Source organism: Catharus ustulatus, unplaced genomic scaffold (genome assembly GCF_009819885.2).
Source record: "Catharus ustulatus isolate bCatUst1 unplaced genomic scaffold, bCatUst1.pri.v2 scaffold_86_arrow_ctg1, whole genome shotgun sequence".
NCBI classification, from domain to species: Eukaryota; Metazoa; Chordata; class Aves; order Passeriformes; family Turdidae; genus Catharus; species Catharus ustulatus.
Window position 1 is genome coordinate 165,128 of NW_024879551.1, and position 20,533 is coordinate 185,660.

Genomic DNA, 20,533 nt, shown 5'->3' on the forward strand with positions numbered 1-20,533 from the left:
GCCCCCGCGCGCCGCGCCGATCCCAAAATCCGCTTTTTTTCCTCATTTTTTCCTCATTTTTAATCCTCCTTTTTCCCGGATCGGAGCCGAGATCCTTTTTGATTCCATCCCTGAACCTCGCCATGCTCGGTTCCCCTCCTCATTAAACAGTAATTAATTAATTAATGAGTTAATTAATTATTGATCACGTGACTCCAGCGTTTATTTGGCATGGGGGAGGGGAAAAATGGGGGGGAAGGGATGGGGGGAGGGATTTTGGGATGGGATTTTGGGGGGGGGGGCAAATTTTGGGTCTGGGGGCAACAGAAGCAAAGGGGGGGGGAGGGGTCTCCAAAAAATGGGGGGAGGGGACTCCAAAATGGGGGGAGGGGTCTCCAAATGCGGGGGAGGGGCTCAATCATCCCATTCATCATCATCTTCCTCATCCTCGCTGGCTCCGCCTTCATCTGGGGGGAGGGGCAAAAAAAAAAGGGGGAGGGGTCAGGGGGTTTTGGGGGAGGGGTCAGGGGGGTTTTGGGGAGGGGTCTCGGGGGTTTTTTGGGGATTTTTTGGGGGGTCTCACCCGAGGAATGGATGACCCGGCTCCGTTTCTGCATCACGTCCATCAGGGCCCCCACGAGCCCCCCAGCGCCGGGACCCCCCGCGCCCACCTCGGGGGTCTCAGGGGTCTGGGGAGGGGTCGGGGGGAGTCAGGGAGGGGTCAGGACCCTCCCCCACAGACCCCTCCAAAAGGGGAGGGGAGCCCCCAAAACCCCCCACCCCAAAAAATAAAATAAAAATAAAATAAAAATAAAATAAAAATAATTTTTTAGGGGTCCCAAACCCCCTCATTTTTGACACCCCCTCCCCAAATTTTTGGGCTCCATTCCCCCCCATTTTTTATTCCCTCACCCCCATTTTTACGCCCCCTCCCCAAATTTTTGGGCTCCATTTCCCCCCATTTTTTGGTGTCCCCCTCCCCATTTTTAATCCCCCCTCCCCAAATTTTTGGGGTCCATTTTCCCCTATTTTTAACCCCTCCCCCTCCCCAAATTTTGGGGTTCCCCCCTCATTTTTGTCTCCCCCTCCCCAAATTTTCAGCCTCCATTTCCCCCCATTTTTTGACCCCTCCCCAAATTTTTGGGGTCCCCCCCCCATTTTTTGACCCTTCCCCCCATTTTTTGACGCCCCCTCCCCAAATTTTTGGGCTCCATTTCCCCCCATTTTTTGGTGTCCCCCTCCCCATTTTGAATCCCCCTCCCCAAATTTTTAGGCTCCATTTCCCCCCAGTTTTTTACCCCTCCCCCTCCCCAAATTTTTGAGCTCCACACATTTTTGGTTTCCATCCCCCATTTTTGAATCCCCCTCCCCAAATTTTTGGGTTCCATTTCCCCCCATTTTTGGCTCCCCCTCCCCAATTTTTGATTCCCCCTCCCCCATTTCTGAATCCCCCTCCCCAAATTTTTGAGCTCCACCCATTTTTTGTCTCCCCCTCCCCCATTGTTGACCCCTCCCCAAATTTTGGGGTCCCCCCCTGACCTTGTTGAGCGTCACCCCCTGGCGGATCTGATCCAGCAGCGCCCCCCGGCCCGGGGGGGTCGCGGGGGGAGGAGCCGCCCCCGAGGGGGGAGGGGGAGGGGGCGGTGGGGGAGGGGCGGCAGCTCCGGAGGGGGCGGGGCCTCGCGGGGGAGGGGCGGGGCCTCGAGGAGGGGGAGGGGCGGGGGTGGAGCGGGGTGGGGGAGGGGCGGGGGTGGAGCGGGAGCGGCCGGAGGGGGGAGGGGGAGGGGCGGGGGGAGGGGGCGGGGGAGCCGCGGGTTGGGGGGGGGAGGGGGCGGCCCTGGGGGGGGGAGGAGAGAAAAGGGGGGGGGAGGGGTCAGAGGGGGCACGGGGGGGGCACAGAGACCCCCACAGGTGTCCCCAGACGACCCCAGGTGTCCCCAGCTGTCCCCAGGTGTCCCCAGATATCCCACAAACGTCCCCAGGTGTGTCCCAGCCTACCCCCAAGTGTCCCCAGTTGTCCCCAGGTGTGTCCCCGGTGTGTCCCAGGTGTCCCCAGGTGTGTCCCAGCTGTCCCCAGGTGTCCCCAGCTGTCCCCAGGTGTGTCCCAGCTGTCCCCAGCCCCCCAGGTGTGTCCCCAGGTGTCGCCACCGTGTCCCAGCTGTCCCCAGGTGTCCCCAGCTGTCCCCAGGTGTCCCCAGGTGTGTCCCAGCTGTCCCCAGCTCCCCCAGGTGTGTCCCCAGCCCCTCTCAGCTGTCCCCTGATGTGTCCCCAGCTGTCCCCAGGTGTGTCCCCAGGTGTCCCCACCGTGTCCCATCTCCTCCCTCACAGCCTCCAGCCCCCCCAGGTGTGTCCCCAGCTGTCCCCAGGTGTCCCCAGGTGTCCCCACCGTGTCCCATCTCCTCCCTCACGGCCTCCAGGCCCCCCCTGCGCTCGATGAAGTCGTGAATCAGCCGCGAGGTTTCGGCGTCGGCCAAGTGGCGCTCGCTGACCCCGGCCTGGGCGAAGAGCGCGCGGAGGGCGGGGTCCAGGGACGCCAGCTGGGGACAGGACAGGTCATTGTCACCTCAGTGTCACCTCAGGGGTCATCTCAGGGGTCACAGTGTCATTGTCACCCCCCACAGTGTGAGTGTCACCCTACAGTGTCACCCCTCGCTGACCCCAGCCTGGGCGAAGAGCGCGCGGAGGGCGGGGTCCAGGGACGCCAGCTGGGGACAAGAGAGGTCATTGTCACCTCAGTGTCACCTCAGGGGTCACCTCAGGGGTCACAGTGTCATTGTCACCCCCCACAGTGTCACTGTCACCCCTCGCTGACCCCGGCCTGGGCGAAGAGCGCGCGGAGAGCGGGGTCCAGGGACGCCAGCTGGGGACAGGGACAGGGTCATTGTCACCTCAGGGTCACCTCAGGGTCATTGTCACCTCAGTATGGGGTCATTGTCACCCTACAGTGTCAGTGTCACCCCGCATTGTCACCCCTGGCTGACCCCGGCCTGGGCGAAGAGCGCGCGGAGGGCGGGGTCCAGGGACGCCAGCTGGGGACAGGGACAGGGTCATTGTCACCTCAGGGGTCACCTCAGGGTCATTGTCACCTCCCTATGGGGTCAGTGTCACCCTACAGTGTCAGTGTCACCCCGCATTGTCACCCCTGGCTGACCCCGGCCTGGGCGAAGAGCGCGCGGAGGGCGGGGTCCAGGGACGCCAGCTGGGGACAGTGACAATGACAGGGTCACCTCAGGGGTCACAGTGTCATTGTCACCTCAGTATGGGGTCATTGTCACCCCCTACAGTTTCACTGTCACCCCCCATTGTCACCCCTCGCTGACCCCGGCCTGGGCGAAGAGCGCGCGGAGGGCGGGGTCCAGGGACGCCAGCTGGGGACAAGAGAGGTCATTGTCACCTCAGGGGTCATCTCAGGGGTCACAGTGTCATTGTCACCCCCTACAGTGTCACTGTCACCCCCCATTGTCACCCCTCGCTGACCCCAGCCTGGGCGAAGAGCGCGCGGAGAGCGGGGTCCAGGGACGCCAGCTGGGGACAGTGACAGGTCATTGTCACCCCTGTGGGGTCAGTGTCACCTCAGGGGTCATCTCAGGGGTCACAGTGTCATTGCCACCCCCCACAGTGTCACTGTCACCCCGCATTGTCACCCCTGGCTGACCCCGGCCTGGGCGAAGAGCGCGCGGAGAGCGGGGTCCAGGGACACCAGCTGGGGACAGGACAGGTCATTGTCACCTCAGGGGTCACCTCAGGGGTCACAGTGTCATTGTCACCCCCTGTGGGGTCATTGTCACCTCTCACAGTGTCATTGTCACCCCCCTTTGGGTCACTGTCACCTCCCATTGTCACCAAGCGCAGGGTGGGGTCCAGGGACAACAGCTGGGGACAGTGACAGGTCATTGTCACCTCTATGGGGTCAGTGTCACCTCAGGGGTCACCTCAGGGTCAGTGTCACCCCCTGTAGGGTCATTGTCACCCCCTACAGTGTCATTGTCACCCCTCGGTGACCCCAGTGACAGTGACAGGGTCACCTCAGTGTCATTGTCACCTCAGGGGTCATCTCAGAGTCAGTGTCACCCCACAGTGTCATTGTCACCTCCCTTTGAGTCATTGTCACCCCTCACTGACCCCAGGGACAGTGACAGGGTCACCTCAGGGTCACTGTCACCTTAGGGGTCATCTCAGGGTCAGTGTCACCTCTTTGGGGTCATTGTCACCTCCTGTGGGGTCACTCAGGGGTCATTGTCACCCTATGGGGTCACTCAGAGGTCACTCAGGTCACTCTGGGATCACTCAAGGGTCACTCAGGGGTCAGGAGTCACTAAGGGGTCACTCGGGTCAGAGGTCACTTAGAGGTCACTCAGGGTCACTGTCACCCCCTAGGGTCACTCATTGGTCTCTCAGGGGTCACTCAGGGGTCAGGGGTCAGAGGTCAGAGGTCAGAGGTCACTCACATCGAAGCCGCCGTTCGGGTCCCACCCGATGTGACCGACGTGTCTGGGGGGGGAGGGGAGGGAGGTGAGAGCCCAAAAAACCCAAAATCCCCCAAAAAACCCAAAATCCCCCCCAAAAAACCCAAAATCCCCCGAAAAAAACCCAAAAAACTCAAAAAACTCCAAAATCCCCCCCAAATCCCCCAAACCTCCCCCAAAAAAACCCTCAAAAAATATTCAAAAATCCCCAAAAAATCCCAAAAATCTCCCAAAAAACCCTCAAAAATCCCCAAAAAATTCCAAAATTCCCCCCAAAGAAAAGTCAAAAATCCCAATAAATATCCCAAAAATCCCAAAAAAAAATCCCCAAAAAATCCCAAAATACCCCCAAAATACCCCAAAAAAACCCTCAAAAATAAAAAAAAATTCCCAAAAATCCCAAAAAAATCCCAAAAAATCCCCAAAAAAATCCCAAAATCCCCCCAAAAACCCCCAAAAAAACCCTCAAAAATCCAAAAAAAATCCCAAATCCCCAAAAAAAATCCCCAAATCCCCCCAAAAATATTCAAAAATCTCCAAAAAATCCCAAACATCAAAAAAAATCCCCAAAATCTCCCCAAACACCCCCAAAATATCCCAAATAAACCCTCAAATTCCCCAAAAAATCCCAAAATCCCCCCAAAAAATCCCAAAAAAACCCTCAAAAATCACAAAAAATATCCCAAAAATCCCTTAAAAATCACCAAAAAAATCCCAAAAAAATCCCTTAAAAATCACAAAAAAAACCCCAAAAAATCCCCAAAAATCCCAAAAAAATCCCCAAAAAATCCCAAAAAATCCCAAAAAAATCCCCAAAAAATCCCAAAAAAATCCCAAAAAAATCCCAAAATCCCCCCAAAAAAACCCCAAAAAAACCCTCAAAAATCACAAAAAATATCCCAAAAATCCCTTAAAAATCACAAAAAATATCCCAAAAATCCCTTAAAAATCACCAAAAAAATCCCAAAAAAAGCCCAAAAAAATCCCAAAAAAATCCCAAATCTCCCCAAACACCCCCAAAATATCCCAAATAAACCCTCAAGTTCCCCAAAAAATCCCAAAATCCCCCAAAAAAACCCCAAAAAAACCCTCAAAAATCACAAAAAATATCCCAAAAATCACCAAAAAAATCCCAAAAAAATCCCAAAAAATCCCCAAAAAAATCCCAAAAAATCCCAAAAAATCCCCAAAAAATCCCCAAAAAAATCCCAAAAATTCCCAAAAAATCCTCAAAAAATCCCAAAATCCCCCCAAAAATCTCAAAATCCCCTAAAAAAATCCCCAAATCCCCCCAAAAAACCCCTCAAAAAATCCCAAAAAACATTCAAAAATTGCAAAAATATCCCCAAAAAACCCCAAAATCTCCCCCAAAAACCCTTTAAAAATCCCCAAAAAATCCCAAAAAAATCCCCAAAAAACCCCAAAAAAACCCTCAAAAATCACAAAAAATATCCCAAAAATCACCAAAAAAATCCCAAAAAAATCCCAAAAATCCCTAAAAAAATCCCAAAAAATCCCAAAAAATCCCAAAAAAAATCCCCAAAATTCCCAAAAAAATCAAAAAAAAATCCCAAAAAAATCCCTTAAAAATCCCAAAAAATCCCAAAAATCCCAAAATCCCCAAATCCCCCCAAATTTTCCCCTCCCCCACCTGAAGCCCGAGGGGGCCCCGATTTCGGCCTTGGAGATTTTCCTGCCCCTCCCCCCCTTCTTGGGGTCCCCGCTGGGGGAGGGGCCCGAGGGGGGGGAGGGGAGGCCCCGATAGCGGCTGGGGGTGATGTCGGGGTGGGGGATGGGCACTGAGGCTGGGCCTGGAAAAATATTTATAAAATAAAATAAAATTAAATTAAAAATTAAATTAAATTAAATTAAATTGGGGGCTGGGGGTGATGTCGGGGTGGGGGATGGGAACAGAAACTGGGCCTGAAATATTAAATAAAAATAAAAATATAAATATAAATATAAATTAATAAATTAAATTAAATTTGTTAAGGGCTGGGGGTGATGTCGGGGTGGGGAATGGGCACTGAGGCTGGGCCTGGAAAATAAAATATAAATTAAAATCAAAATCAAAATTAAAATAAAAATATAAATTAATAAATTAAGTTAAATTAGTTAAGGGCTGGGGGTGATGTCATGGTGGGGGATGGGAACTGAGGCTGGGCCTGAAAAATAAATATAAATAAAAATAAAAATTAAAATTAAAAATAAAAATAAAGATTAAAATAAGAATAAAAATAATTAAATTAAATTAAATTAAATTAAAAATTTAAATTTAAATTAAAGTTTAAAAAAATTAAATTAAATTAAAATAAAAATAAAATTAAAATTAAAATTAAAAATATAAATATAAATATAAATTAATAAATTAAATTAAATTAGTTAAGGGCTGGGGGTGATGTCGGGGTGGGGGATGGGCACTGAGGCTGGGCCTGGAAAATAAAATAAAAATAAAAATATAAATATAAATATAAATATAAATAACTAAATTAAATTAAATTTGTTGAGGGCTGGGGGTGATGTCGGGGTGGGGGATGGGAACAGAAACTGGGCCTGGAAAATAAAATATAAATTAAATTAAAATTAAAATTAAAATTAAAATTAAAATTAAAATATAAATAAATAATTAAACTAAATTAAATTAAATTTGTTAAGGGCTAGGGGTGATGTTGGGGTGGGGGATGGGAACAGAAACTGGGCCTGGAAAAATAAATATAAATAAAAATAATTAAATTAAATTAAATTAAATTAAATGAGCTCAATAATATATAAATATAAATAGAAATAGAAATAGAAATAGAAATAGAAATAGAAATAGAAATAGAAATAGAAATACAAATAGAAATACAAATACAAATAGAAATAGAAACAGAAATATCTTGGAGACAACAAAATCCCCCAGGCCCCCATCCTGACTCACCCTCAGGGTTTGGGGTCCTGGGGAGGCTCCCCCGACGCTCTGGGGAACACAGGGAGAGTCAAAATCCCCTAAAAACCACCCCAAAAACCCCAAAATCCCCCAAAATCCCCCAAAAATCCCCCCCAAAAATCCGAAAATCCCCCAAAATCCCCTCAAAATCCCCCCAAAATCCTCCCCAAAACCACCCAAATCCTCCCAAAATATTTTGAAAATCCTCAAAAATCCCCCAAAATCCTCCCAAATTCCCCCCAAAATCCCCCAATTTTTTAAAAAATCCCCCCAAAATTCCCCAAAATATTTACAAAAATCCTCCCAAATACCCAAAATCCCCAAAACTCCCCCAAATTCCCCCCCACTCACCTTGCCCGGGGGGTGGGGGAGGGGGCAGCGATTGCTTCTCTGTGGGGGGAGAAAAAGGGGGGTCCCAGGTGAATTTTTGGGGACCCCAGCCCCATTTTTGGGGACCCCAGGGTGAATTTTGGTGTCCCCAGGTGTATTTTGGGCTCCCCAGGTGCATTGTGGGTAATTTCGGGGCGGGGTCTCTCACCTGCCCTCTGCTGCCGCCGCCGCAGCCGCTCCTGCACCGACCCCTCGAAGGCGGCGGCCTCGGCCTCGGAGGCGAAGTTCAGCCCCGCCCACCCCTCCTGAGCCAATCAGGAGCGGCCGTGGGCGCGCAGGCCACGCCCACTCACCAAAACCACACCCCCTTTCCCATTTATGGTATAGCTCAAAGGCCACACCCCCTTTCCCTTATATGGTATTGCCCTCAAGTCACGCCCCATTTCCCTTTTATGGTATAGTCTGAAGCCCATGCCCCCTTTCCCTTATATGGTATTCCCCAAAAACCACACCCCCTTTTCCCTTCCATGGTATTGTCTGGAGGTCACTCCCACTTTCCCGTTTATGGTGTTGTCCAAATGCTACACCCACTTAGTCAAACCACGCCCCTTTTTCCCTTATATGGTATTACCCCATAACAACCCCCTTCCCCTTATATGGTATTGCCTCAAAGCCACGCCCACTTACACAAATGACACCCCCTTTCCCTTCTATGGTATTGTCCAATTGCCACACCCACTTAGCCAAACCACACCCCTTTTCCCTTATATGGCTTTGTTCCATATGCACCACCCATCAATGCCATGGCCACGCCCATTTTCCCTTATATGGTTTTGGCTTTATGGCCCCGCCCACCAAATATTATAACCACACCCATTTTCCCTTATATGGCCACACTCATTGCCCCTTACAAAGACCACACCCATTGGTCAGCAGCCACGCCCACTTTCCCTTATAAGGTCATGCTCAGTTGTCTCTGCCTCTCAAAGACCACGCCCACTTCCCTTAGATGGTCATGCCACACCCACACCAATCCGACCACGCCCACTTTGACCATACCCACTTGGTTTGACCATGCCCCCATACACATCCCCACATCCATTTAAGTCCCTCCCCCTTTGCCACACCCAAAAGGGCTCCACCCATCACACCCCTCATTTGCGTGGCCCCGCCCCTTCCGGCCCCGCCCCCTTGGCCCCGCCCACTCACGTGGCTGATGAAGGTGTGGAAGAAGGGGGTGGGGCTCTTGTAGCCCATCCCCCCCTGCAGCTCCTGCTCCCACCAGAGACCCCCGGCCTGGGGACGGGAACGGGGTCAGGGACCCCAAAAACCAAACAGGGAACCCCAAAAACAGACAGGGAACCCCCCCAAAAAGAGACAGGGACCCCAAAAAACAGACAGGGAACCCCAAAAACAGACAGGGAACCCCCCAGAAATACCCCAAAACCAAACAGGGACCCCCCAAAAAAATTTTTGGTGACTCCTTGGGATTTTTGGGGTTTCTTTGGGGATTTTTTGGGGGGATTCTTTGGGATTTTTGGGGAATTATTTGGGATCTTTGCAATCTTTGGGATTCTTGGGATTTCTTTTGGAATTAATTGGGATTTTTGGGGTTTCTTTGGGGTGTCAGTCACAGGAATTTTGGGATTTCTGGGATTTCTTTGGGGATTCTTTGGGATTTTTTGGGGAATTCTTCGGGATTATTGGGTTTTTTTTAGGGACTCTTTGGAATTTTGGGGATTTCTGGGATTTCTTTGGGGATTTTTTTGGGATTTTTTGGATTTTTTTAGGATTTTTGGGGTCCCAGACTCATGGGCAGGCGGTAAATCCGGATGAAGTACGAGCGCCGGGGGCTGTCCCAGACCGGGATTTTTGGGATTTCTTTGGGATTTTTGGGATTTTTTTGGGTTCCCCTCACAGGATCTTTAGGATTTTTGGGATTTCTGGAATTTATTTTGGGATCTTTTGGGATTTTTAGGATATTTTGTGACCTCCAGACTCACGGGCAGGCGGTAAATCCGGATGAAGTACGAGCGCCGGGGGCTGTCCCGGACCGGGATTTTGGGATTTCTTTGGGGATTTTTGGGGTCTCTCTCACAGGATCTTTGGGATTTTTGGGGATCTCTTTGGGTATTTTTTTTGGGATTTTGGGATTTTTAGGATTTTTGGACCCCCAGACTCACGGGCAGGCGGTAAATCCGGATGAAATACGAGCGCCGGGGGCTGTCCCGCACCAGGATTTTGGGATTTCTTTGGGAATTCTTTGGGATTTTGGGGAATTTCTTTGGGATTTTTGGGGTCTCTCTCACAGGATCTTTAGGATTTTGGGGATTTCTGGAATTTCTTTTGGGATTTTTTGGGGGATTTTTTTAGGATTTTTAGGACCCCCAGACTCACGGGCAGGCGGTAAATCCGGATGAAGTACGAGCGCCGGGGGCTGTCCCGTACCGGGATTTTGGGATTTCTTTGGGGTTTCTTTGGGATTTTTGGGGTCTCTCTCACAGGATCTTTAGGATTTTTGGGATTTCTGGGATTTCTTTGGGGATTTTTTTGGGGATTTTGGGATTTTTGGGGTCCCAGACTCACAGGCAGGCGGTAAATCCGGATGAAGTACGAGCGCCGGGGGCTGTCTTGGACCAGGATTTTGGGATTTCTTTGGGAATTCTTTGGGATTTTTGGGATTTTTTTGGGGATTTTTTTGGGATTTTGGGATTTTTGGACCCCCAGACTCACAGGCAGGCGGTAGATCCGGATGAAGTACGAGCGCCGGGGGCTGTCCCGCACCAGGCAGGCGACGCCGCAGCCCCGAAGGCTCCAGGACCCCCCCGGGACCCCCCCGGGACCCCCCGGGACCCCCCCGGGCTCGGCCACCAGGAGCTGAACCACGGCGGTCACCAGGCTCTGGGGGGAGGGGGGAGAATCCAGAATGAGAAAATACCATCCCAGAGAACCCAAAAAAACCCAAAATTCATCACGAAGACCACCCCAGAGACCCAAAAAACCCCCAAAAACCATCACAAAATCCATCCCAGAGACCCAAAAACCCCCAAAATTCATCCCACAGACCCCAAATTCATCCCAGAGACCCCAAAACCCCCCAAAATTCATCCCTAAAACCACCCCAGAGATCCCAAAATTCATCCCAGAGACCCCAAAACCACCCCAGAGATCCCAAAATCACAAAAATCACCCCAGAGACCTCAAAATCCATCACACAGATCCCAAAAAACCACCTCAGAGACCCCAAAAATCCATCCCAGAGACCCCAAAATTCCTCCCAGAAACCCCAAAATCCATCACACAGATCCCAAAATACCATCCCAGAGACCCCAAAATTCATCCCAGAGGCCCCAAAAAACCCCCAAAATTCATCCCTAAAACCATCCCAGAGACCCTAAAATCCATCCCAGAGACCCCAAAATCACAGAAACCATCCCAGAGATCCCAAAAACCATCCCAAAGATCCCAAATCCATCCCAGAGACCCCAAAAATCCATCCCAGAGAACCCAAAAAACCCCAGAAACCATCACAAAAACAACCCCAGAGACCCCAAGTCCATCCCAAAGATCCCAAAATTCATCCCAAAGACCCCAAAATTCACCTCAGAGACACCAAAATCCATCCCAGAGACCCCAAAATTTACCCCAGAGACCCCAAAATCCATCCCAGCAAAAACCATCCCAAAAACAACCCCAGAGACCCCAAAAATCCATCCCAGAGACCCCAAAATCACAAAAACCATCCCAGAGACCCAAGAAAACCCAAAAACCATCACAAAAACCACCCCAGAGATCCCAAAAATCCATCCCAGAGACACCAAAATTTACCCCTGAGACCCCAAAATTCATCCCAGAGACCCCAGAATCACAGAAACCATCCCAGAGAACCCAAAAACCCCCAAAATCCATCCCAGAGACCCCAAAATCCATCACACAGATCCCCAAAACCACCTCAGAGACCCCAAAAGTCCATCCCAGAGACCCTAAAATCACAGAAACCATCCCAGAGACCCCAAAGTTCATCCCAGGCACCCCAAAATTCTTCTCAGAGACCCCAAAAACCACCCCAGAAACCCCAAAATCACAAAATTAATCCCAGACACTCCAAAATCCCATCCCAGAGACCCCAAAAATCCATCACAGAGACCCCAAAAACCATCCCAAAAATCACCCCAGAGACCCTAGAATCACAAAAACCACCCCAGAGACCCAAAAACCATCTCAGAGACCCCAAAAATCCATCCCAAAGATCTCAAAATTCATCCCAAAACCCCAAAATTCCATCCCAGAGACCCCAAAAAACACCCCAGAGATCCCAAAATCCCAAAATTCAGCCCACAGACCCCAAAAATTCACCCCAAAATTCACCCCAGAGACCCCAAAATTCATCCTGGAGACACCAAAATGGCCCCAGAGAAACCAAAAACCTCCCCAGTCCCCTCCCAGTCCATCCCAGTCCCTCCCAGTGCTCCCCAATCCCCTCCCAGTTCCCTCCCAGTCCCTCCCAGCCCATCCCAGTCCCTCCCAGTCCCTCCCAGTTCCATCCCAGTCCCTCCCAGTGCTCCCCAATCCCCTCCCAGTTCCATCCCAGTCCCCTCCCAGTCCCTCCCAGTCCCCTCCCAGTCCCTTCCAGTCCATCCCAGTCCCTTCCCAGTCCCTCTCAATCCACTCCCAGTCCATCCCAGTCCATCCCAGTCCTTCCCAGTTCCCTCCCAGTCCATCCCAGTCCCTCCCAGTCCATCCCAGTCCATCCCAGTGCCCTCCCAGTCCCTCCCAATCCCTTCCCAGTCCCTCCCAGTCCCTCCCAGTTCCATCCCAGTCCCTCCCAGTCCCTCCCAGTCCATCCCAGTCCCTTCCCAGTCCCTCCCAGTCCCCTCCCAGTCCCCTCCCAGTCCCTCCCAGTCCCTCCCAGTGCTCCCAGTTCTCACCACACATTTCCTGCCCAGCATTTCCAGCACTTTTTGATTTTCCTCCTCCCCGAGCAGCTCCGAGGGGGCGCTGGGAGCCGCCCCCTGCCTCCCCCCACGGCTCATCCCCGAAATTGGGAACCCCAAAAAAATCTGGGATAACCTAAAAAAATTCTGGGATACCCCAAAAAAATTCTGGAATAACCAAAAAAAATTCTGGGATACTCCAAAAAATCAGGTATGGTCAAAAAAAAAATCTGAGATATCAAAAAAAAATTCTGGGGTATCTAAAAAATCCTGGGATAGTCAAAAAAATCCCAGTGGAAAATCCCAAAAATCTTCCTTGGACACCCCAATAAAATTCTGGGATGGCCAAAAAAATTCCTGGGATATCAAAAAAAAAATTCTTGGAATATTAAAAAAAATCCTGAGAAATTAAAAAAAAGATCCTGGGGTACCCAAAAAAAATTTGGGATAGCCAAAAAAATCAGAGATAGCAAAAAACACCCGAAAAATGTCCTGGGATCCCAAAAATGTTCTTGGAGACCCCCAAAAAAATCCCAGGACACCCCAAAAATCACCAGGAAATCCCAAAAATTACCTGGGAAATTCCAAAATCCCCCCTGGACACCCCAAAAATCACCAGGAAACCCCAAAAAATCTTGGGAAGTCCCAAAAAATCTCCTGGGACACCCTAAAAACCACCAGGAAATCCCAAAAAATCCACCCAGGACACCCCAAAAATCTTCTGGGACACCCCAAAAACCACCAGGAGACCCCAAAAATCCCTTGGACACCCCAAAAATCAACAGGAAATCCCAAAAATCACCTGGGAAATCCCAAAAAATCCACCCACGACACCCCAAAAATCACCCAGGAAACCCCAAAAATCACCAGGAAATCCAAAAAATCCACCCTGGACACCCCAAAACCTCCTCAAGAAATCCCAAAAAAATCCTGGGACACCCCAAAAATCACCAGGAAATCCCAAAAATCCTTCAGGGAAATCCAAAAATCACCTGTACGCCCCAAAAAATCCAACTGGACACCTCAAAAATCACCAGGAAACCCCAAAAGTCACCTGGGAAATCCCAAAATCCCTCCTGGACACTCCAAAAACCACCCAGGAAATCCCAACTATCACCTGGGACACTCAAAAAAGCTCCTTGGACACCCTAAAAATCACCAGGAAATCCCAAAACCTCCTCAGGAAATTGCAGAAAAATCCTGGGACACCCCAAAATTGACCTGGGAAATCCCAAAATCCCCCCTGGACACCCCAAAACTCTCCTGGGACACCCCAAAAACCACCTGGGATGTCCCAAAAATCCACCAAGAGCACCCCAAAAATCACCAGAAAACCCCAAAAATCACCCAGGAAACCTCAAAAACCACCAGGAAATCCCAAAAATTCCCACCCAGGACACCCCAAAAAATTCTGGGAGACCCTAAAAATCACCAGGAAACCCCAAAATATCCACCCAGGACACCCCAAAATCCTTCTGGGACCCCCCAAAATCCCCCCTGGACACCCCAAAAATCACCAGAAAACCCCAAAAATCTCCCAGGAAACCCCAAAAATCACCAGGAAATCCCAAAAATCCACCCAAAATCCTTCTGGGACACCCCAAAATCCCCCCAAAAAATTCTGGGAGACCCCAAAAATCACCAGAAAACCCCAAAAATCCCCCCTGGACCCCCCGATTTCCCCCCGCGCTCCCCAACCCCCGGAGCCTCTTCCGGGCGGAAGCGCCCAAAGGTGGGGGAGACGTCACCTCCGGACTGGGACGGACTGGGGGGAACTGGGAGGGACTGGGAGGGTGAAAAGGGGAACTGGGAGGGAACTGGGAGGGGACTGGGAGGGAACTGGGGGGGAACTGGGGGGAACTGGGAGGGACTGGGAGGGTGAAAAGGGGAACTGGGAGGGAACTGGGAGGGACTGGGAGGGACTGGGAGGAACTGGGAGGGGATTGGGGGGGAACTGGGGGGAACTGGGAAGGACTGGGGGAGTGAAAATGGGAACTGGGAGGGACTGGGGGGCACTGGGAGGGAACTGGGGGGAACTGGGAGGGACTGGGAGGGACTGGGAGGGACTGGGGGGGAACTGGGAGGGACTGGGGGGCACTGGGATGGTTAAAAGGGGAACTGGGAGGGCACTGGGAGGGACTGGGGGAACTGGGAGGGGTTTAAAAGGGGAACTGGGAATGTACTGGGAGCACTGGGAGGGAGTGGGCGGGGGCACTGGGAGCACTGGGAGCACTGGGAGCACTCTCAGCCAGTGATGGGAGCAAACTGGGAGCACTGGGAGGGAACTGGGAGGGAACTGGGAGCACTGGGAGGGACTGGGAGTAAACTGGGAGCAAACTGGGAGCACTGGGAGGGAACTGGGAGCACTGGGGAAATCCCAGTCCTGGCCCCACCCCTGGCCACACCCTCCCAGTTCATACTGGGAACAGCCCAGTCCATACTGGGGACCTCCAACCCCTTCCCAGTTCACACTGGGAGCCCCCCCAGTCCCTCTCAGTCCATACTGGGAGCCCCCCCAGTCCCTCCCAGTCCATACTGGGAATGGTAAATCCCCTCCCAGTTCATACTGGGAACTGCCCAGTCCATACTGGGAACCTCCAACCCCCGCCCAGTCCATACTGGGAAATCCCAGTTCATTCCCAGTCCATACTGGGAGCCCCCCAGTCCCTCCCAGTCCATACTGGGAGCCCCCCAGTCCCTCCCAGTCCATACTGGGAGCCCCCCAGTCCCTCCCAGTCCATACTGGGAAATCCCAGTCCATCCCAGTCCATACTGGGATCACCCCAGTCCCTCCCAGTCCATACTGGGGACCTCCAACCCCTTCCCAGTCCATACTGGGAGCCCCCCAGTCCCTCCCAGTCCATACTGGGAGCCCCCCAGTCCCTCCCAGTCCCTCCCAGTCCATACTGGGAGCACACCAGTCCCTCCCAGTCCTTACTGGGAGCACACCAGTATCATCCATCGTTTATTCCGACCCCCCCCTGGGGGGAGGGGCAATAAATAAAGGGGGGGGAGGGGCGAAGGCACCCAGGGCGGGGGGGAACTGGTTTATACTGGTTTATACTGGTCCATACTGGGACAAGGCCTATTGGGCATCAACACCGCACTGGGGGCACCCTACCGGTCCATACTGGTCTGTACTGGTCCATACTGGGAGGACTCAAGGCCACGGGGGTGAAGAGATCCTGGGCGAGCTCTGAACTGGTTTGTACTGGTTTGTACTGGTCCATACTGGGAGGATGCAAGGCCACGCCGGTGAGGAGCTCCCAGTTTGGCTGCCGGACTGGTCCATACTGGTCCATACTGGTCCGTACTGGTCTGTACTGGTCCGTACTGGTGCGTGCTGGGATGGCTGAAGGCCACGGCAAGGCACTGGTCCGTACTGGTCCATACTGGTTTGTACTGGTTTGTACTGGTCCGGCTCAAGGCGATGCATGTGGGGCTCCCAGCTCCGTACTGGTCTGTACTGGTTTGTACTGGGCAGGCTCAAGGCAATCCACATCCAGGAGTTCCCAGTGGTTCATACTGGTTTGTACTGGTTTGTACCAGTCTGTACTGGTTTGTACTGGTCTGTACTGGTTTGTACTGGTCAGGGCCAAGGCAATCCACATCCAGGAGTTCCCAGTGGTTCATACTGGTCTGTACTGGTTTGTACTGGTCAGGCCCAAGGCAATCCACATCCAGGAGTACCCAGTGGTTCATACTGGTTTGTACTGGTTTGTACTGGTTTGCACTGGTCAGGCTCAAGGTGATGCAGATCCAGGAGTTCCCAGTGGTTCATACTGGTTTGTACTGGTTTATACTGGTCAGTACTGGTTTGTACTGGTCAGGGCCAAGGCAATCCACATCCAGGAGTTCCCAGTGGTTCATACTGGTCTGTACTGGTTTGTACTGGTCAGGCTCAAGACAATCCACATCCAGGAGTTCCCAGTGGTTCATACTGGTCTGTACTGGTTCATACTGGTTTGTACCGGTCTGTACTGGTTTGTACTGGTCTGTACTGGTTCATACTGGTTCATACTGGTCTGTACTGGTCAGGCCCAAGGCGATGCAGATCCAGCGATGTTGCACTGGTTCACACTGGTTTATACTGGTTTGTACTGGGATGTCCCACGATGGTGCACAGCCCAGCAGGGAGGCACTGGGTTGTACTGGTTTATACTGGGAGGGGTCCCTGTGGTGGCCTTGGGGACCTCAGGGTGGCCTTGGGGTCCCTCTGGTGGCTTTGGGGTCCCCATGGTGACCTCAGGGTGACATTTTATGGTGTCCCCAAATTGTCCTACAGAGCCCAAAGTGACTTTGGAGCCCCTCATGGTGACCCCAGAACCTTCTGGAGATGTTTTTTGGGGTCACCACGTTCCCCTACAGACCCCAAATGACCTCAGGCTCCCTCCTGATGACCCCAGAACCTTCTGGAGATGTTTTATGGGGTCACCATGTTCTCCTACAGATTCCAAAGTGACTTTTGATGACCCCAGGACCTTCTGGAGATGTTTTATGGGGTCACCACATTCTCCTACAGACCCCAAAGTGACTTTGGAGCCCCTCCTGATGACCCCAGGATCCCCTGGAGATGTTTTATGGCATCACCAAATTGTCCCAAACACCCTAAAGCGACTTTGAAGTCCCCCATGATGACCCCAGGATCTTCTGGAGATGTTTTATGGGGTCCCTACATTGTCCTACAGACCTCCAGTGACCTTGAAGTCTCTCATGGTGACCCCAAAACCTCCTTGAGATGTTTTATGGGGTCACCACATTGTCCCAAACACCCTAAAATGACTTTGGATCCCCTCTTGATGACCTCAGAACCTTCTGGAGATGTTTTATGGGGTCACCACATTGTCCTACAGACCCCAAATGACCTCAGATTCCCTCCTGATGAGCCCAGAACCTTCTGGAGATGTTTTATGGGGTCACCACATTGTCCCAAACACCCCAAAGTGACTTTGGAGCCCCTCTTGATGACCCCAGAACCTTCTGGAGATGTTTTATGGGGTCACCACGTTCTCCTACAGACCTCAAAGTGACTCTGAAGTCCCTCCTGATGACCCCAGAACCTTCTGGACATGTTTTATGGGGTCACCACGTTCTCCTACAGACCCCAAATGACCTCAGGTTCCCTCCTGATGACCCTAGAACCTTCTGGAGATGTTTTATGGGGTCACCACATTCTCCTACAGACCGTGGCAGTGACCAAAGGGCCTCCATGGTGACCCCAGAACCTCTTTGAGATGTTTTATGGGGTCACCACATTGTCCCAAACACCCCAAAGTGACTCTGAAGTCCCTCATGAGGATCCCAGGACGTCTTTGAGATGTTTTAGGGGGTCACCACACTGTCCCAATTATCCCAAAGTGACTTTGGAGCCCCTCATGATGACCTCAGAACCTTCTGGAGATGTTTTATGGGGTCACCACGTTCTCCTACAGACCCCAAAATGACTCTGAAGTCCCTCCTGATGACCCCAGCATCTCCTTGAGACGTTTTATGGGGTCACCACATTGTCCCAAACACCCTAAAATGACTTTGGATCCCCTCTTGATGACCCCAGAACCTTCTGGAGATGTTTTATGGGGTCACCACGTTCTCCTACAGACCCCAAATGACCTCAGACTCTCTCCTGATGACCCTAGAACCTTCTGGAGATGTTTTATGGTGTCTCCACATTGTCCCACAGCCCCCCAGTGACCTCAAACTCCCTCATGGTGGCCATGGACTCCCTGTGGTGACCTTGGACCTTCCCACCCTGTGTCCCCAACCCCCCTAACCCATCTGGGGTCCCGTTTGGGGTCCCCCCCACCCCTCCAGGTACCTGGCGAAGAGCCCCTTGGTGCGGCACAGCACGCGGGGCAGGGGTGTCCTACAGAGCCCAAAGTGACCTTGGGGACCCTGGAGATGTTTGATGGGGTCACCACATTGTCCCAAATATCCCAAAGTGACTTTTGATGACCCTAGGACCTTCTAGAGATGTTTTATGGGGTCACCACATCGTCCTAAACACCCGAAAGTGACTTTGGAGCCCCCCATGATGACCCTAGAATCTCCTTGAGATGTTTTATGGGGTCACCACGTTCTCCTACAGATCCCAAATTGCCTCAGGCTCCCTCCTGATGACCTCAGAACCTTCTGGAGATGTTTTATGGGGTCACCACATTGTCCCAAACACCCCAAAGTGACTCTGAAGTCCCTCATGATGGACCTAGGACCTCCTGGAGATGTTTTATGGGGTCACCACGTTCTCCTACAGACCCCAAAGTGACTTTGGAGTCCCTCATCATGACCTCAGGATCTCCTGGAGATGTTTTATGGGGTCACCACATTGTCCCACAAACCCCAAATGACCTCAGGCTCCCTCCTGATGACCCTAGAATCTCCTTGAGATGTTTTATGGGGTCACCACATTCTCCTACAGACCTCCAGCGACCTTTAAGTCCCTCTTGATGACCCCAGGACCTCCTTGAGATGTTTTATGGGGTCACCACATTGTCCTACAGACCCCGAAGTGACCAAAGGGTCTCCATGGTGACCCCAGGACCTCTTTGAGATGTTTTATGGGGTCACCACATTGTCCTACAGACCCCAAAGTGACTTTGGAGCCCCTCATGATGACCCCAGGACCATTTTGAGATGTTTTATGGGGTCACCACGTTCTCCTACAGACCCCAAATTGCCTCAGGCTCCCTCCTGATGACCTCAGAACTTTCTGGAGATGTTTTATGGGGTCACCACATTGTCCCAAACACCCCAAAGTGACTCTGAAGTCCCTCATGATGGACCTAGGACCTCCTGGAGATGTTTTATGGGGTCACCACATTCTCCTACAGACCTCCAGCGACCTTAAAGTCCCTCTTGATGACCCCAGAACCTCCTTGAGATGTTTTATGGGGTCACCACATTGTCCCAAACACCCCAAAGCGACTTTGAAGTCCCTCCTGATGACCCCAGAACCACTTTGAGATGTTTTCTGGGATCCTACAAGTCCCTGTGGTGACCTTGGACCTTCCCACCCTGTGTCCCCACACCCCTAACCCATCTGGGGTCCCATTTGGGGTCCCCCCCACCCCTCCAGGTACCTGGCGAAGAGCCCCTTGGCGCGGCGCAGCACGCGGGGCAGGGGTGTCCTACAGAGCCCAAAGCGACCTTGGGGACCCTGGAGATGTTTTATGGGGTCACCACATTGTCCCAAAAATCCCAAAGTGACTTTTGATGACCCTAGGACCTCCTGGAGATGTTTTATGGGGTCACCATGTTCTCTTACAAACCCCAAAGTGACTTTGAAGTCCCTCTTGATGACCCCAGGACCTCTTTGAGATGTTTTATGGGGTCACCATGTTCTCCTACAGACCCCAAAGTGACTTTTGATGACCCTAGGACTTCCTGGAGATGTTTTATGGGGTCACCACATCGTCCTACAGACTTCCAGTTACCTTGAAGTCTCTCTTAAGGACCCCAAGACCACTTTGAGATGTTTTATGGGGTCACCACGTTCTCCCACAGCCCCCCAATGACCTCAGACTCCCTCCTGATGACCCCAGAACCTTCTGGAGATGTTTTATGGGATCCTACAAGTCCCTGTGGTGACCTTGGACCTTCCCACCCTGTGTCCCCAACCCCCCCTAACCCATCTGGGGTCCCGTTTGGGGTCCCCCCCACCCCTCCAGGTACCTGGCGAAGAGCCCCTTGGCGCGGCGCAGCACGCGGGGCAGGGGTGTCCTACAGAACCCAAAGTGACCTTGGGGATTATGGGGGTCACCACATTGTCCCAAAAATCCCAAAGTGACTTTTGATGACCCTAGAACCTTCTGGACATGTTTTATGGGGTCACCACGTTCCCCTACACACCCCAAATGAACTCAGGCTCCCTCCTGATGACCCTAGAACCTTCTGGAGAT

General features: G+C 51.8%; 1 protein-coding gene and 1 long non-coding RNA gene across 4 annotated transcripts; both read right to left on the bottom strand.

Annotated features, from left to right (window-relative positions):
* Positions 1 to 352: 352 nt before the first annotated feature.
* WAS (WASP actin nucleation promoting factor) lies at positions 353 to 12,779 on the bottom strand. Its single transcript, XM_033086960.1, has 11 exons — positions 12,633 to 12,779; positions 10,438 to 10,605; positions 8,914 to 9,000; positions 7,913 to 8,009; positions 7,726 to 7,764; positions 6,097 to 6,256; positions 4,428 to 4,470; positions 2,337 to 2,516; positions 1,519 to 1,623; positions 563 to 668; positions 353 to 446 (listed from the first exon to the last, which is right to left on the bottom strand). Exons 1-11 carry the CDS (start codon positions 12,735 to 12,737, stop codon positions 394 to 396), a joined length of 1,143 nt encoding a protein of 380 aa, XP_032942851.1. The 5' UTR covers positions 12,738 to 12,779; the 3' UTR covers positions 353 to 393.
* Positions 12,780 to 16,652: 3,873 nt separating this feature from the next.
* Positions 16,653 to 20,045, bottom strand: LOC117011542. Of its 3 annotated transcripts, XR_004421008.1 has the most exons (5): positions 19,944 to 20,045; positions 18,765 to 19,176; positions 18,030 to 18,599; positions 17,120 to 17,780; positions 16,653 to 17,047 (listed from the first exon to the last, which is right to left on the bottom strand). It is a non-coding gene; the product is annotated as an uncharacterized LOC117011542 (long non-coding RNA). The 3 variants fall into 3 exon arrangements; XR_004421009.1 differs by lacking the exons at positions 18,765 to 19,176; positions 19,944 to 20,045 and adding an exon at positions 19,425 to 19,599; XR_004421007.2 differs by lacking the exon at positions 19,944 to 20,045 and having other exon boundaries at positions 18,765 to 19,346.
* Between the last annotated feature and the right edge of the window lie 488 nt (positions 20,046 to 20,533).